Source organism: Dendronephthya gigantea, unplaced genomic scaffold (genome assembly GCF_004324835.1).
Source record: "Dendronephthya gigantea isolate DGI-Jeju-01 unplaced genomic scaffold, DenGig_1.0 000019F, whole genome shotgun sequence".
NCBI lineage: Eukaryota > Metazoa > Cnidaria > Anthozoa > Malacalcyonacea > Nephtheidae > Dendronephthya > Dendronephthya gigantea.
The window spans coordinates 2,080,176-2,097,527 of NW_021163029.1; the positions used below are offsets into that span (position 1 = coordinate 2,080,176).

At 36.2% G+C, this 17,352-nt stretch overlaps 2 protein-coding genes across 3 annotated transcripts; both read left to right on the forward strand.

Moving 5' to 3' along the window:
* Positions 1-5,392: 5,392 nt before the first annotated feature.
* LOC114521139 (sushi, von Willebrand factor type A, EGF and pentraxin domain-containing protein 1-like) lies at positions 5,393-9,811 on the forward strand. Of its 2 annotated transcripts, XM_028541549.1 has the most exons (6): positions 5,393-5,582; positions 6,245-6,471; positions 6,914-6,944; positions 7,468-7,684; positions 8,787-9,184; positions 9,299-9,811. In XM_028541549.1, exons 1-6 carry the CDS (start codon positions 5,486-5,488, stop codon positions 9,601-9,603), a joined length of 1,275 nt encoding a protein of 424 aa, XP_028397350.1. In that variant the 5' UTR covers positions 5,393-5,485; the 3' UTR covers positions 9,604-9,811. The 2 variants fall into 2 exon arrangements, with proteins under 2 accessions (XP_028397350.1, XP_028397351.1); XM_028541550.1 differs by lacking the exon at positions 5,393-5,582 and having other exon boundaries at positions 6,119-6,471.
* Positions 9,812-9,910: 99 nt separating this feature from the next.
* LOC114521153 lies at positions 9,911-13,232 on the forward strand. The gene is made up of 5 exons (XM_028541567.1): positions 9,911-10,148; positions 10,741-10,935; positions 11,634-11,877; positions 12,294-12,673; positions 12,945-13,232. The coding sequence occupies exons 1-5, from the start codon at positions 9,947-9,949 to the stop codon at positions 13,163-13,165; spliced, it is 1,242 nt and encodes a 413-aa protein (XP_028397368.1). The 5' UTR covers positions 9,911-9,946; the 3' UTR covers positions 13,166-13,232.
* Positions 13,233-17,352: the final 4,120 nt, after the last annotated feature.

Below are 17,352 nucleotides of genomic sequence, written 5' to 3' on the forward strand. Positions count from 1 at the left end.
ACCAATAAGAAACCAGATCTTCGACAAAAGTGACTTATCATTTCCTTCATTGCATGTGACGTCGAGACTCGAAAATATCAAGTAATTTTATTATATTTATGTGAAAACGCGTTTAATTTTTCTCAACTCTAAATTAGAATTTAAATTTTTTACCCTTTATACTATTATTTAGAAGAATAGGGACAAATAACAACAGGTGCATGATTATTCAGTTTTGTCGAGACGCTTTATGACGTCATGATTTCAGATCAGCTGACAGCTTTTAGCCCCCCAGTAGACGTTCCTTTTCAGTGCATAGAAATATCAGCAAAATAACCATGAAATTGTTACGATGTGGTCCCCTGGACTTCCTACAACTACGCAACAAATTACCAATTTCTAGTTAGTTCCGTCTTGTCCAACACACTAACGATTTCGTAAAAAATGCCGTGCAACATGTGGTAATACAATTCCCCCCTTTTCTTTGTGTCGTTTTGCGTCAATGAGGTTGGCCTGCCATTTTTTTAATCGAAGAAACCTGCAAACCTTCATTGCGAATAATTGACTTATCCCGTCATCCGATGTATGTACTGGCATTTTAGTTATACCACTTTGTATTATGGAAAGATATTTCTCACATATGCTATAGAAGCATGACATGTACATTTCCATACAAAACATGTTCTTAGTACTGAATTACTATCAACTTTTATAACAGGACAGCCTTTATCAGGTGGAAATCATCTTCCTTTGAAGAGGTCCATGCAGTAACGCCTATTCAGTGCAAGCAAACATACTACATACAAAATATTATTTTATATTGAAATATTGAAACCGTCGACTTTTTTTATCGTCAACATCACTCCGATCGGTCTTAGTAATTCGGAGTTGCGTCCCTAGACTTGCGTGCACAATTTTGCTGTTCGTGCCAAAATTATTATTCTAAATGGACACGTCGAAGATAAGTTATCTTGAGCTAATGATAAAATGCTCTGACAGGCAGGCAAGCAATGCGGAACCTTCTAGTTCATCGTGAATCGATGCTAAAGGTTATGTAAATTAAGAGCGAATAGTGCATGTCTTTAATTAAAATAGTCGTAGGCTGTTATTCAATCTTCGTACATTTAGTTCAAATACATAGTATAGGACTCTGCTTGTGTGTGAGGACGGGAGAAGAAGCCTGTGTTTCAAAAGAAGAATAGGGACGAGACCTTGTTGTTTTCAAAATGCTTGATATCGCATTTTCAAAAGGAAAATGCCCCCCCTGACCTAAATCAGCGCTTGACTTCTCATTTCGACAAGTCGACAACCTCCGATCCATGGAAGCAAAATTACCCCGTGGTATTATAATTATTATCTACACATCAGTGGTCAGTTGATGCATGCAAAACGTCAGAATCAACTGCCGTTTGTGCAATTATCTTTGATTATTAAATATTTCGCTTAAAAGTAAAACAGTCAACTGAACGGTTATTTTATATTAATTTATCTTGGTTAGAAATTCGTCCAATTCGTCGAGGTTGGCAACATTTTTAGGTAAAAAGTCTTAAAAGTCGTGAGTGAAAATTAGTGAAACTCAATTTACTTTTTACTTTATGAGTGAAAAAAGTTACGTAGAATTGTAACAGACATGCACAAACAGAAGCAGTGATTGCACTTTTAGGTTGGAGGGGGGGGGGTGCCAAATTTCATGAGTAGTTATGTAGGTTTGTCCCGTGGTTTGCTCAACTTGACTTCGACGACTATAAAACTCATAAATGACACAAAATATTTAAAATGTTTTGTCACTGTTTAAGTCTTATAGCAAATCAGTCAAACTAGCATAGCTATACTGTAATATCTATTGTTTTTCATGCGTTCATGATAAGTGAGAAGTTTGACCATGGATAATTAAAAGACTTATCTATTAAAAGACTATCCATTGTTTGAATAGGCCTTGAAATCCTTGAAAAACTTGAAATCTCTAAAAAACTAACTATATTTGTTAATTGCTTGTGATTCACACCATGTAATTTATCGTAATTACCGCTACTCTGGTTTTAATAAATGAAAGTAATCACCACACAAAGATTAACTTTTACGACCCAACGTTTCGACACTCCGGTCTAGTGTCTTCATCAGGGGTGGATTGGGTCGTGAAAGTTGATCTTTGTGTGGTGATTACTTTCATTTATTAAAACCAGAGTAGCGATAATTACGATGGATTATATACCTGGTTGCCGTGAACTCATTAACTTCAATTCACCATATAATATATTAAATTTCTAAGCTTTCGGCCCGTGAGCTCGGGCCATCATCAGAGAAAAGTTTAATTACAAACAAGCTATGTGCGCAAGCACATCACCACAGAGGAATATATGTATATGATCTTGAGTTTGTGACATCATGCAACAAAGTCATGCAATTATAAAAGCTTAAATTAAGAAGAGATAAAGGTTATTCTCTAATAGAAAAACTAAGCATGCAAGAACTAGAACAAACAAGACCATATGTTATTAAGAGGTGTCCCTTCATGTGGAATAGTTTTATGTTTGAATATCTCAATTGATTCCCTAGTTATACGCACTCTACATTCAAACGATACGCAAGATTATGCAATCAACGGTCACGACTCCTAAACGATCTGGCTTTTTTGAAGAGATGCTGCGACAAAAATGTTATTCTTAAAGGATTATCAATTAAAACCGCGCTCCCCAATTTCTCCTCGATGACCCCCCTATTATTTATAATCTCTATGCCTAACGACGCCACCGCGCTCTACTGTAATCAAACTCAGTCAACACAACCTAAATGGTAATGAACATCGTATTCTTTCTTTGAGACTCAATTATACAAGAAATCGAACCCGCATTGTTCAAGTTACCTACAGAAACTGCAAATAACATCCGCGTGCAAATCACCGAAACTCTACGTCGTGCTAAACTACAAAAAAACAATCTTAATCGCAAGGAACTTGATGCCATCCACTCTCTTCACAAAGACCAGTCCATCCACATCTTAAAAGCTGATAAAGGTAATTCCAGGTCCACTTCCTACAAAAAACTAAAACGAAATCCTACACCTTGTATTGAAAAGAAAATTAGTAAAAATCTCCTGTCACTTTACAAAGCGGAAACCATATCCAGCGGTCTCTATCGCCGTTTATATCTTTCAGCTACTATATGTCCCACATTCTATGGTCTTCCTAAAGTGGACAAACCAGATGTCCCTCTGCGACCCAATGTAGCGTCAAGAAGAAGTTCCCCAACCTACAATTTAGCTCAACATCTCGCCAAAATCCTTAAACCTCTAGTGGGAGGTTCATCACACAACGTCCTGAATTCGTCCACCTCTATTAACGAAATCAAGAATTTCAAATTGGACAGTAATGATTTCCTTTCTAGTTTTAATGTGGTCAGCCTTTTTACCAACGTGCCAGTAGATGATACATGTAGCATACACGCAGCCATGGGTTCACCTCTCTCTCTCTCCAATCCTAGCAAATATATTCATGAAAGACTTCGAAGAAAGAGCACTAGCCAACTGTCAATTTAAACCCAAATTATGGAAACGTTATGTGGATGAAGCTTTCCTTATTTGGTCTCACGGGATTGAAAAACTAAACTATCTTCCGGAATATCTCAATGGTCTACACCGATCTATAACCTTCACCATGGAAATTGAAAACCTAAACCGACTACTGATAATGAAAATGAACCTATATCAACATGGTTTGCATCCCTTTCATCGGTCTTTCTTCATACGCAATTGAGCGAATCCTCAGAAATAACAATATTAAAGTTTTTCATATAGCTCTCATCTAAAAATACAGCAACTATCATATTCACACAAAGATAAAACTCCAGCTAACCAGAAACCCGGCGTATACCGTATACCTTGTGAATGCGGTTTGGTATATATCAGCGAAACCGAATGTAATTTGAAAGTCAGACAAAAAGAACATTCGAATTGTTTTCTTAGAGGAAATTTGGAAAGATCTGCTATGGCTAAACACTCATGGGAAAACGACCACAAATTTAATTGGGAAGAATCAACCCTCCTCCTCTTGTGAACCATTACTCTCCTCGTATAACCAGGGAATCAATTGAGATAATCAAAGATAAAACTATTCCACCGGAAGAGAGACCACTTAATAACATACGGTCTTGTTTGTTCTAGTTCTTGCTTGCTTAGTTTTTCTATAGAGTTGAACCTTTATCTCTTCTTAATTTAACCGTTTATAATTGCGTAACTTTGTTGCGTGATGTGCTTGCGCACATAGTGTGTTTGTAATTAAACTTTTCTCTAATGATGGCCCGAGCTCACGGGCCGAAAGCTTAGAAATTTAATATATTACATGGTGTAAATAACAAGCAATTAACAACTATATTTAATAACGTCATGAAAAACGTCAAAGAACAAACTCCTAACTACTTGAAACAATATTTTCGCAATCAATTTCACATTTTGAATTTGCTTTTTGAGCCACCATAAATGGTCAATGAACAGGGGCCAGTTGTATAAAACTCCTAATAACATTTTAAGTAGTTTTATCGTAGTTAACTGGAAAATACATTATTCTGATTGGCCAATTCTGCCACTAACTGCATGTGGTTCAAAAATTATAATAATGATCAATAATTCAATCAATTTTAGCCTATGAAATCAACCCTAGGAAGTGGTAAAGTGCCATGAAGGATGACACATTATATAACTTCATCATAAAATTACACGTTCAGTAGAATTGTTTATATAATATTTCATCCTACAACAATGCGGCGTATTTGAAGTAAACACAACGTACGTGGACAACAACGCGTCGTATTTAAAATATTTAAAAACACTTGAACTCGTGTTTTATCATATCTAAATATGTCAAAACGCCCCTTCTCGTGTTTTAAATCAATATTACGTAATTTAACTCCCTTAATTTTTATATACAACCGGCCCTATAGGAAGTTATTAATTTTTCAAAGATTTTCCAGAATATTTGACGAACTCCGAAAATCAACAAAAATGTATATATGTATGCAAATGAATTGCTCGATATTTTTCGGAACGCTTTTATAGTCAGTCAAAATTTCGACACACCTCAATTTCAGCCAGAAACAAAAATGAAAAAATCGCTCCTCGATTCTTGCCGCTGAACCAATACATTTAAAATACGTTTTTAAAAACCCTTTAAAAATTTCATTAGTGCATATTACGATGGCCATATATTGGCTCTAATGTCAAGCAGACAATCATCGTCCAAAGCAATTGACTACAATTACCATAAATGTTGCTAAAATTCATTTACATCATGGATGCGCCAATAAACGCGTTCTCTATATAGCTTTCACAAGTAATATCAGCATCGCAGGTGCACATGTCCCAAACTTATTAATTTGGTCGGAGGGCTCATTCAACTTAAAAATTTCATTAACACATTTCATTAACACACACAGTAGAGGCGCTGTCAAAATTTTACTGCGTCAACATCAGAATATATTTTTTAAAAAGGTGGGTTTGCATCCCTCAAGCCAGGATGTGTAGATTCCGAGACAAACTTTCTCTAATTTCCCTGCTGTTAATGATGCATCAAAGCGAGTCTTTTGATTTCTGCTTCAATAACACACTACAAGGTAAGTCAAAATAAATGAGTTGATGTAGCTAATACAAAGAAACAATAATTTACCTCTAACGTTTAGCGAAGTGTTATTTTATCATTACAAATTATTTAATAACGGTATAGTCCTTAATTGTTTCAAAGCACAGATGTATAGAATGTTAAAATACGGAGACGCATAATTTATCATCTCACAGACCCATTATTAAATAATAACACCGCGTACAGTGTTTACACAACTCCTCGTAAGCGCGTTTTCGTTTGATCACGTTTTCAGGGGGGTCGTATCGCTATGGCAACAGTGACGTTTTCGAACACATACTTTTTTGCACGTTTTCCGAGCGATCCGGAGTTGTGTAAACCTAGTCTTAGCAATGCCAGTGTGCTTTTTCATTTGTCTTCACTTAATGTCTTCAACCAAGCGTTTCTATAACTATACTCCATTTTCACAGTTTTATAAGGATTGGGGAGATCATAATATAATATACCCATGGGTTAGTGTGGGTTTTAAGGTTTCTTTTAGGGTATTTTCCCATGCGAAACTTTTAGATAAAGCAAACTTGAATGGAGTCATTTTTTGTAATGATACAAAATCTTTTAGTATTATATAGAGATTGTTGTAGAGCAGTATTAAAGCTACAACCATGCAATGCATCAGATCGCGTTCTTGATTAACAGGCTCCCGACTCAACAGTTCAATTTTGAAGGAAACAAACGCTTCAGACCAAATTCAATGTATATTATCGTGCATACAAGAGCCATGTTGTAGATCTGTGAACTACAGGAAAATACATGAGGATGAGGCAAATCTCTGTGAGATGTTGCACGATGTCGTCTATAATACCTCAGCAGAGTTGCAGAAGAATTTCTCCTATGATTACATTTACTTTACAACACCACAAAAGGTAAAATCCTTTGAAATCAAACCCACCCCCCGGGAAATGTAAATGCTCTAACAATGGTGCATGACGCTTTAGTTTAAGGGCGTTTGTATATCACTATATTTTGTTTCGCTTAATTTACAAGCTATAGCCATCCCAATTTTTATACAACTGCTTGGTCCTCGGTTATGTAGTGAGTGAATCAGAAGAAACAATTAGTCGTCTCTGGCCTGTGAGCCTTTTGAAACAATTAAAACCAATTTTACTCCTCCAAACAATAACAGCTGCACAACATTTGTTAAAAGCATTACTATCATCACTTTGCAAAATACATCTATTCTTAAGAACTCACCCCAGTGAAGACTGACGTCGACCAATAGTAGATAAATAAACTTTTAAGGCGGAAAAGCGCGCTTGGTGTGGGCTTGAAAAGAGATAAATTAAGATGGGTATTTTTTTCTTACAGGAATATAATAGCAACTGTGTCACAGAAGAAGGTAAACTTATATTGATATGCATATGTATGATATTATCATCGGTGTATTGTGTGCTCTGAAAAAATTTTTAAATCAATCAGACATCCCACGTACCGATGCAGAATTTCGCATTGCCATTGGGGTGGTTTTATTCCGGGTGTACAATTCATATTATGTATATATATTACGTATCTCTTTTTACATATGATGGCTATATAAAAGCTGAATAAAATAAAAGTCCACTAATGATATAATTTTTATCATGTATATTGTGTTTTCTCCAGCTCAAGAATCAGACACATGCATGTGGAGACAGTGGATTCGTGTTTCAAATTTGTAATAATGCCAAGGGAATCATTAGTTTGATCAACCAAAAAAACACCAGCATCTCATGACTATATAATTATGCACCTTCATTTTGCCGTGACTGGCAATTTCAGATGTGTCTTTGCAACGAGGAGCCCCGTGTATATAAGGGAGCCTTTACTGAGTCTTTTACAGAATATTCAATTCTGTAGAATAGTTCTTTTTTATTTTCTTGCAGGAGACTTCGATCTAGTTTTTAAACAGGGTCAAGACGTAACATTACTTGGCGATAATGTGCCACAAATGTCCAAATTTACACTTATGTTTTGGATAAACATTATTTCGAAAGCAAACAAAATGAAAATTCTATCCTACGTTGTGGATGAAAATGCCGAAGGATTTTCGCTTACGGTGTGGAGAGAAATGATAATCCTTAAGCTTAACTCAACGAAAAAGTATGAAATATATTTGCTTTGTTGAATACACAAATTTTTATGGAAAAAAGACATAATGAGCGACAGTTTTTTAATGACAGTTTTTTAATGAGCTGATTACATAAGTTATCATTACTTAAAGTGCCTATATCACTTGTGGGATCTTTACGGATTTGAATAGAGCTTGAAAAATTAGTTTATGAGTTCTACAACCCTTTTTGATATAGTTAAATAGTTTCGGAAATATTTACATCTAAACATGACGATTTGCCTAAATTTCTGTCGTGTTCGGGGCCTGGGACTCAGGAACCGAGTTCTTGTCAAATATAATATAATCAATTGTAATTTTACTTCGATCTTCAAATAACGTAAAATATTTTGAGAAAAACTCGTCCAGTTGCTACAGCCATACACCGTTCCCGCATTTTTTTCTTGAAAAGCGCACACTATATCGCCAGTGAAACTCTTCATGTTTACATTATAAAAGACGGCGTGTTTGCAAATAATTCCTGAGTCCCAGTCCCTCCAACCGACGTATTTTCGAAACTATTTAATTTTATCAAAAAAGGCTGTAGAACTTATAAACAAATTTTTCAAGCTCTATTCAAATCCGTAAAGATCCCACAAGTGATATAGGCACTTTAAGATTACAGAGTGACAGTTATTTAACGGCTTGATTACTTAATTGTTCTATGCGCATTAGTTTCAACAAATATTGTCACACGACGTAAATAGATAGAGATCCATTCGATCGCTTACAGATAGACATCTTCGAATTTCTCTACCTTTGCAATATTGTACACTTGACCTTTCCAGGGTTTTTCCAGTCCCTCCAACCGACGTATTTTCGAAACTATTTAATTTTATCAAAAAAGGTTGTAGAACTTATAAACAAATTTTTCAAGCTCTATTCAAATCCGTAAAGATCTCACAAGTGATATAGGCACTTTAAGATTACAGAGTGACAGTTATTTAACGGCTTGATTACTTAATTGTTCTATGCGCATTAGTTTCAACAAATATTGTCACACGACGTAAATAGATAGAGATCCATTCGATCGCTTACAGATAGACATCTTCGAATTTCTCTACCTTTGCAATATTGTACACTTGACCTTTCCAGGGTTTTTCATGTTCCGCCAATCAATGACGGGTATTGGCATCACGTGGGAGTTTCGTGGTACCTTGGAAAATACGCTTTTTTTCTTGACGGTACATTGGTTTACCGTGGAGATGATTTTGGTTCAAGTTTGCCATTGAAAGCAGGAGGTGTCTTCGTCGTAGGGCAGAAACTAAAAAGCACAAATGGGACTTCCAACCACTCATCTTTCGTCAAACTGAGTCAACTAAATGTATGGAGTGAGTTTATTTCTACTGCTGCTGATGTCGAAAATAAATTCACAAATCAAAATTGCTTAAATATTGAATTTGGAGATGTCATAAACTGGAGTTCTCTTAAGGACAGCTATGGTGATATGGTCGTCCAGGAACAGCCAAGTTCGTGTAAGCCACTTCGAAAACGTAAGTGCTGATTACCAGTTCTGACAGACCTAGTGAAATTCAACTTCCATGGAATCATCTCGCTTTTCTGAAATTCACGTGGTTGAAATTAAAAATTTAACTGATCTTTTTTAGACCCAAAGTATGACATTGTTATAACACAATCACAAGACCTTCTTCAAACCTTAAAATGGGGAGAAACTTTAGTTCAACAAATCGACGCTTTCACAATTACAACGTGGGTAAAATACGAGAAGACGCCAATGGATCTGGACACAGCACCTCTGCATCACAGATATGTTGATTACACAAACGCTTCAGGAACGCCCTTGCTTTTATTTTACCTTACGGCGGATAATCTCACATTGGAAATAAATGGGGTTGAAAAAAGGCAAAAGATTAATTTTGTTATAAGATATAGCTTTCAGAAGGAAAGTTAGGCGAGTCTAATATAAAATTTTGCATTGATAAACTTTCACGCCTGCATCTGAAAACATTTTTGAAATGACGACTAGCCAATTAGCACACTTAGCATAACTTATTGTTTCCGAAAGGGAATGTGCTATCAAATGCTAGCTGATTTTACCCGCCTGAAATATCATGGCGATTCAACACACTACTTACTAGTCTACAACCTATTTTTAAAACACGAAACTTAAAGGACTGCTTTATTGTAGTGATGCATGCACCTGATGCAAGTATATAGCTATTCTCCACTAATAAACAAACTAGAAACTGAGTGTTGAATCAAAACCCACTTATGGAGGTTACGGTGCCACTATAATGTTATCTGAAATTTTTAGAGAAGCAAGAATACCAATATTTTGGAATGAAGATCCAGCATATTGGCACCATATTGCTACCACATGGTCGAGTAGTACAGGTCACTGGAGGATATATCTGGATGGTTCATTAGTCTCTACCATGCATGATGTGTTTTCCAATATTACCATTCCTGCAGGAGGACAACTTTCCTTGCAATTCAGTAAGAGACATGAATTCTAGTCTAAAATTTGCTCTCTTGAACTCTTCGTTATCGAATTGAATAGTTTTAGTAAATTTCAAATCAAACTGTATGAAAAAATTAACTCGAAGGACTAGAACTCTAGACCAGGTTGTCCGATTATACTGTATATAGAATAGAGTTTAGACCGTCATCAATGGTGGTTTTTATAGCTATCCTTATGCTAAATTAACAGCTATTACTGGTCAATCTTTGACGCCATGTACCCAGTGCTATAATTTATCGGTGTGATTACGGCATTCATTAATTCCTTAATAGACTTTTCTAGTGTCTTGGACATGCGCGCCATAAAAATTGAATATTATTAATATAATTATTTAGCGGCAGATGGCCTTCTTTCTATGTTAACTTATTAACGGCATGTCAAAGAAAGACCAAGATTATATTCCAACGTTTTCCTGGAAATATTTTTTATTTAAGCTCATTAACAGAGTGATTTTTATACCATAATTATTACCATATTTAGCGGTGACCATCAGTAAACGAAAACGAGGTTATATATTTGCATCGGTAAAATGGAAAAGCGGTAACGTGTTTTATTATCGGATTTCAGGTGGATACATGCACAATATCTCTCAAAGTAGACTCAATATTTGGAACTATGAAATTGATGGACATGCTTTATCGTTAATGGCAAATAAAGGACCATTGTTTGAAAATGGTAATATCTTCGCGTGGTATGGAATAAAGTCAAAGTTTAAAGAAGATGTTTACTTTAAAGATACACCGAGTGATTTACACAACTCTCGTAAGTATGACACAGCACAGAGAACAGCTAAAACTCTTCGTCCCTAGCAGAATTTTAAACAATCCTAAAATTTAAAACAATCACATATACCAATCATCTTGACGACCGAACTCGCCTTGCATTATTACCGGAACTATCGGAACTGCGCACTATATTTTGATAACATATAAAGCAAGTTAAACAACCGCAGAAACTCCGTAAATAATAAACATTTTAAGCATTTAATTTCTACGTTTAATGACAATAGTTTAATCGAAACGTCAAATTTAATTTTAATCTTAGGTATACAGTCTTCGATTTTCTTATGTTTATTTAACTGCTTACTATCTTAAGGTTGTCTAAGCTTGATTGGCGTTATATTTAAATATCGCACTTTTTTTTTTATGCATTTCCGCTTGGGCTTTTAAATCTTTTGGTCTTTTATAATAAGCAGTTTAAATTGAAGATTGGATTAATTTGAAGGTTTGCAATACCTATAGCAGGTCCCAGGCCAAAAACCACATTCAAACCTTTTCATGTATCAGTGGATACAATAACATGCATTTTGTAATTCCTGACGACTGAGAAAGTATATACTGTTTATTAAAAATTGTTTTGTGATCAGTTTGGATAATTTTTGTATCCAGTTTCATTTTCTCTTAATTCTGTCGATAATTAAGCTTGTCAGCTGACGCTTTGTGATTGTTTTCTCTCGCCAGGAGCAGAGTCGGTGTATCAGATGAATTTTCCTGGAGCTTCGGTGAAAAACTATGTGAAAATAAACGACGTCGTTAACTACAATTTAACGGAAGTTTCCGCCTGTTTTTGGGCGAAATTTTTAAAAACCAATTGTGCCATATTTGCCTACTCTAGTCGGAAGTATTATGTTGAATTTCAAGCTTTTTTGCATAATTCCACGTGGTTGGACCTTGCAGTTAAGAAAGACTTTTGGGAGGGAAAAGGGTTTGTATACATTTAAAGTTATGGTGCAGTAACCTAGTGAATTGAAATAACACTCGAACGCTAGCTCTGCAAAAAATTTGAAGCCGAGATGGCGGAATATGAAGCCTTTCTTGTAGGTATAATTTGCAGGCGGAAATTTCGTTGATAAAAGGCGGCAATTATGATTTTACCTTACTCATTAATGAGGGAAAGTCAGAGAGCTAGTTCCAGTCTTATTTGAGTTCACTGGGCTCACCACGCCAGGAAGAATATTTATTGAACACGTGACCAGGAAGAAGTTTCGATAACTGCATAATTGAACTTTTTAGCTCCTCTTACCACTAAGTTTATTTTTCTCATCACTTAGAGTTTTCCTGCATAAATTTGTAAGACAACAGCGAGCAAAGGACTCGATTGACTATTTTTACACCTTATAGACCTAAGATCTCTGCCTATGACTCGTGGCATTTTTATTGCCTGCAGTGGAGAAGCTTTGATGGTGCAATGGAGGTTTATCAAGATGTGAAAAAGATAGCAACAAAATACAGAGCAAAAAATCACACTATACATTCCAACGGTGTCATTGTACTTGGTCAGGAATTGGATTCCTATGGCGGGGGTTTTAATAGGAATCAAGCGTTAAAAGGGAGCCTTGCAGGGTTGAATCTCTGGAGTCAATTCTTGACAACCAATGTTATTCAGGGAATGGCATCTGGGGTTTTGAATGTTAACGGAAATCTTCTTCAATGGAGGGATTTCAGAGATCATGTTGTTGGTGACATAGTTATACAGAATGGATCTGAGGCAGAAATTCCAGGTATGTTGTAATAATTATGATACATACTGTATATAATTTATATCGCATTGCCAAAAATTTTCAACAGAAAAAAAGTACTTAAGTCAACTCGTGTCCTCTCGTGGAATTAAAAAATATTCTCCCGCAATTTATATTGCCATTTCGTTAGGGTGATCTCGGCTTTTTATCAACGGGATGAATTGCAACGTTTTCGTTTGGTCGTTTCTCAAAGATTGTGAAACTTACCATCTGCGTTGTTGTCCGGTAGAAAAAGTTTATTTTAATGTTTCAGAATATCGAATACAGAATCTCCGAGATGAATGGTGCGAAAAAAACATCTCTAAAGCGTTTACGCATGCAAGATTTATCCATGGCCGAGACCCGGATGGCTACAGGTGGAGATGTGTCGAGGCAGCGGCCATGTTGGATGAGAATATGTGTTACGATATCACTAAGAATTCATCCTTGTACCATACCAAGGACACGAAGAAAGAACTTTTGGGGATTAATTGAAAAACATTTTACTGCGTAGTGCGTCGTTAAACTAAAATAGATAACATAGGGCACTTTCCTTTATACGGATAGATTTATACAGATAGATTACTGGTATTTTAGAATGTCTCAAGAACTCTGCATTTAAGTATATCGTTATTTACATATGCCTAACACGGGAAATTCAGTTTCATCGCTATATTCTTAACGAAATACTCTATTTCAATTTAAAATACGACCGGTCTGACCATTTTGGTCACTTAATGAAAGCGCCCAAGGTTAAATATTTGAGTAATGTCACTAATCTATTTATATATACTCAGTATAACATATATAGAAACGTGGTATTTTAGGTACACATACATAGGTACAAAAGTCATACACGGCTTTTGATTGAACGTACGATATTCTTCACACGTGAAAAATTGTCGTATGTCATTTTGGCGGCAATTTGTTTACATTTTCTTTCAAGATGGCGTTGAAATATAGGAGTGATATTCAAAACATAATTCTCATATTCAAGATATTTTTACATTCAGCACATCTCAAATCTTTCGGAAAGAATGTCTAACTTCTATTGAACAAAATTACAAAGAAACTGAACGGTAATAAATATGTTTTTATGCATAAAGTTTTGATTTTTGTGGCTCGCTGTGTTTTTGTATATTAAAAGTGTGTCGTTGTCAAATTGATCTCTATACACATTTAATAAACAAATTACTTCATGGTTGGCTCGTTTGTACGATTTTTATTATGCACTCGTTGCGAAGGATCGCAAACTACTCGTTCGCTGCGCTCACTCATTCGTATTGCGATCCTTCACAACTCGTGCATAAAAATCGTACGCACTCGCCAACCATGAAGTAATCTCTATGTACCTCATAATCTCCAAAACGCGACCAAAGGTCTTTGACGAGTTCGTGTGGAACGTCTCCTTGATGGACTAGACGTCGCTTGTTGTTGCTCTGCTTCACTGGCTTTAAAGGCTTGTTGTAGTGGTGCAGGTCACTGTGATACAGGGTTCTGTAGTGTAATGCTGGTGTTGATGGACTATCACTGGAAACCAACGGTGTCTCCAAGGGAAAGATCTCCTGATTTTCACTGTCTGCTTGTGGGGTCGAGCGTCCACAAAATAGAGTTCCAGCGTCCACACAAAAGAGTTCGAACGTCCAACATAAATTCCAACGTCCTCGCAATGGAATAAGAAGGTCAATACAAAAAAGTTCCAGCGTCGGCTCAAAAGTTTCCAAAAAGTGTCACACAAACAACTGTTCAAACGTCACACAAACGAGTTCCAACGTCAAAACAAAAGAGCTCGAACATCAAAACAGAAGAGTTCCAACATCAACACAAAAGAATCCCAGCTTCCACATAAACGAGTTCCAACGTCAACACAAAAGAGTCCAAGCGTCCAAACAAAAGAGTTCCAACGTCCACACAAACGAGTTACAACGTCAACACAAAAGAGTCCCAGCGTCCACAAATACGAGTTCCAACGTCAAAACAAAAGAGCTCGAACATCAACACAGAAGAGTTCCAACATCAACATAAAAGAGTTCCAGCTTCCACATAAACGAGTTCCAACGTCAACACAAAAGAGTCCAAGCGTCCACACAAAAGAGTTCCAGCGTCCACACAAAAGAGTTCCAGCGTCTAAACAAAAGAGTTCGAGCGTGCATAAAAATTAGTTCCAACGTCCTCGCAATGGAGTGCGAACGTCAACACAAAAAAGTACCAGCGTCGACTCAAAAGAGTTCCAGTGTCCACACAAACGAGTTCCAACGTGAACAAAAAAGAGTTCCAACGTGAACACAAAAGAGTTCCAGCGTCCTCACAACAAAGTTCGAACGTCAACACAAACGAGTTCGAACGTCAGCACAAAAAGAGCTCGAACATCAACACAAAGTGTTCCAACATGAACATAAAAGAGTTCCAGCGTCCACATAAAAGTGTTCCAACGTCAACACTAAAAGAGTTCCTGCGTTCAGATAAAAGAGTACCAACGTCCACAGAAAAGAGTTCCGGCGTCAACACAAAAGAGTTCCAGCGTCCGCACATGCAAAAGAGTTCCAGCGTCCTCACAAGAGAGTTTTAGCGTGCACACATGCAATCAATAGAGTTCCATGGTCAACACAAACGAGTTCTATCGTCAACACAAAGGAGTTGCATCGTCAACACAAAAGAGTTCCAAGTTAAACACAAAAGAGGGCCAACGTCAACACAGAAGATTTCCAGTGTTTCCAACGCCCTCACAAAAAATTCCAACGCCCTCACAAAAGAGCTCCATCGTTCTCATAGAATAATTCTAACGTCAACAAATTGGAGTTCCAGCCTGAACACAAAAGACTACCAGCGTCCACACAAAATGTAAGATTTCTCTGTAAAGAAGGAAGACAAGATAAATGGACTTTGAATGAAACTAAGTTGTGTACACGACAACAAAACATCACGATGTGTTTTCGAACTAGAGTGTAAAAATTGTGCACATCTCATTTGCATGAAATATCATTACTTGTTTATCGCTTGCTACCACTTGCCTAAATTACCTGCAAGCTTATATTTGCTTAAGTGCTTTTTAATTGCTAATCGTTGTATAAAGTATCTGTGTTAAAAAAAATATTATATTGTTTCGTTTCACTTTCATTTAAACCGTTGACAGGATGGAGTCTCTGATGCGTGACATAAAAGCTTGGATGACAAAGAACATGGTAAAGCTTAATGATGATAAAACAAAGTTTTGGTATTGACGGGTCCATGCCGAGACTGTTCTAATTTCCCTTCCCTGTCGACCGGAATGAAAATATTGTTAAATCAGAATCAATAACTCTTTTAGGAGTAGAATTAGATGACAAATTTACTTTAAAGAGTCATGTTCGTAATATAGCGAAAAGTTGTTTTTTCAAGCTCCGGAATATGTATAAGATCAGACAATGTATTATTGAAGATGCGGCAAAGATAATGGTAAACAGTATGATTACATCAAGGCTGGACTATTGTAACGCCATTTTATATGGATTACCAAATTGTGACTTGGACAAGTTATACACTGTCCAGAAGTTGGCTGCAAGATTAATTACAGGAACGGGAAAGTACGACCATATTACACCGGTATTGGAAAGACTCCACTGGTTACCAGTGAAAAAGAGAATAGAATATAAAATTCTCTTACTGGTGTTTAAATGTATCCAAGGAACTGCACCTGAATACTTAACCGAATTGCTGGAAAGACGTGAAAATAAAGGCACAAGATCAGACGATAAAAACTTTTGGTTATTCCAAGGGTTAAGAAGGTTACTCAAGGTGAACGTAGTTTTAGAAGATCCGCCCCAATATTATGGAACAAATTACCTGACAGTTTGAGACTTGAGGCAAATTTTAGCATTTTTAAAAGACACTTGAAAACGCATTTTTTTAAACTGTCTTATAAGTAATTTAGGTCATAGGTTTTATGAAATGTAAAGCGCTTTAGAGTATTGTAGATTTAGCGCTATAGAAATTCTATGTATTATTATTATTATTTAAAGAATTTTGCCGACCTTTTTATGAGTGCTTTTAGTTCAGATTTAGGTTTTCTCTACAATTTGCATGTTCTATATCGTACGGATTATCCGTACTTATATTACTCCGTTTATCAATGAGCTTTATTTTTTCATGAAAGTTATTTTCACCAAATAGTCACAAATACACAGGTATCTTAGAACTACGCACGTAATCCTGCATCCATGGGTTAACATGAACATTTTAACCACAAGTTCCAACTCCTTAATTTACCACAAATCTATTTTGATAAATGTTTTAAAAATAATATCTAAATGCACCAAAAATACCGAGTGTCTCACAGAAAACTTTACCAGAAACGAAAGCCATCCAAGGGAAGTGCCAAGTACTTTGTCATATATTTTCCCGAATTTTGAAAGTGGTCTGAAAAATGCTTTGTATCTCTATTAATATTCTAGTCATACCAATATTTTGTGTTTTGTATCAAAATCTAAGTTAGCCCAGCCCGCATGCAAAGGGGTTTATTTCAACTGAATAGCTTTCATAGTTTTGGGTTATTTTATAACAAAAAAGTAAAATTTTTAGGGGGACACCCAGTACATGCATGCAAAAAATTACATGCTGAGTTTATAGGTTGTAGCATGCCAGTGGCGTAGGAACAGGGGGTAAGTTCCCCCAAAAATTTTCAGTAAAACCAGAAGTGCACTTTT

Bases quoted from the DNA above. Each gene is read 5' to 3' on its own strand.
- LOC114521139 (XM_028541549.1), top strand. From the start codon at position 5,486: ATGTGTAGATTCCGAGACAAACTTTCTCTAATTTCCCTGCTGTTAATG. The intron at 6,472-6,913 runs GTAAAATCCTTT...TTTTTCTTACAG, and splicing joins ACTTTACAACACCACAAAAG to GAATATAATAGCAACTGTGT. The intron at 9,185-9,298 runs GTAAGTGCTGAT...GATCTTTTTTAG, and splicing joins GTGTAAGCCACTTCGAAAAC to ACCCAAAGTATGACATTGTT.
- LOC114521153 (XM_028541567.1), top strand. From the start codon at position 9,947: ATGTTATCTGAAATTTTTAGAGAAGCAAGAATACCAATATTTTGGAAT. The intron at 10,149-10,740 runs GTAAGAGACATG...ATCGGATTTCAG, and splicing joins ACAACTTTCCTTGCAATTCA to GTGGATACATGCACAATATC. The intron at 11,878-12,293 runs GTTTGTATACAT...TACACCTTATAG, and splicing joins GACTTTTGGGAGGGAAAAGG to ACCTAAGATCTCTGCCTATG.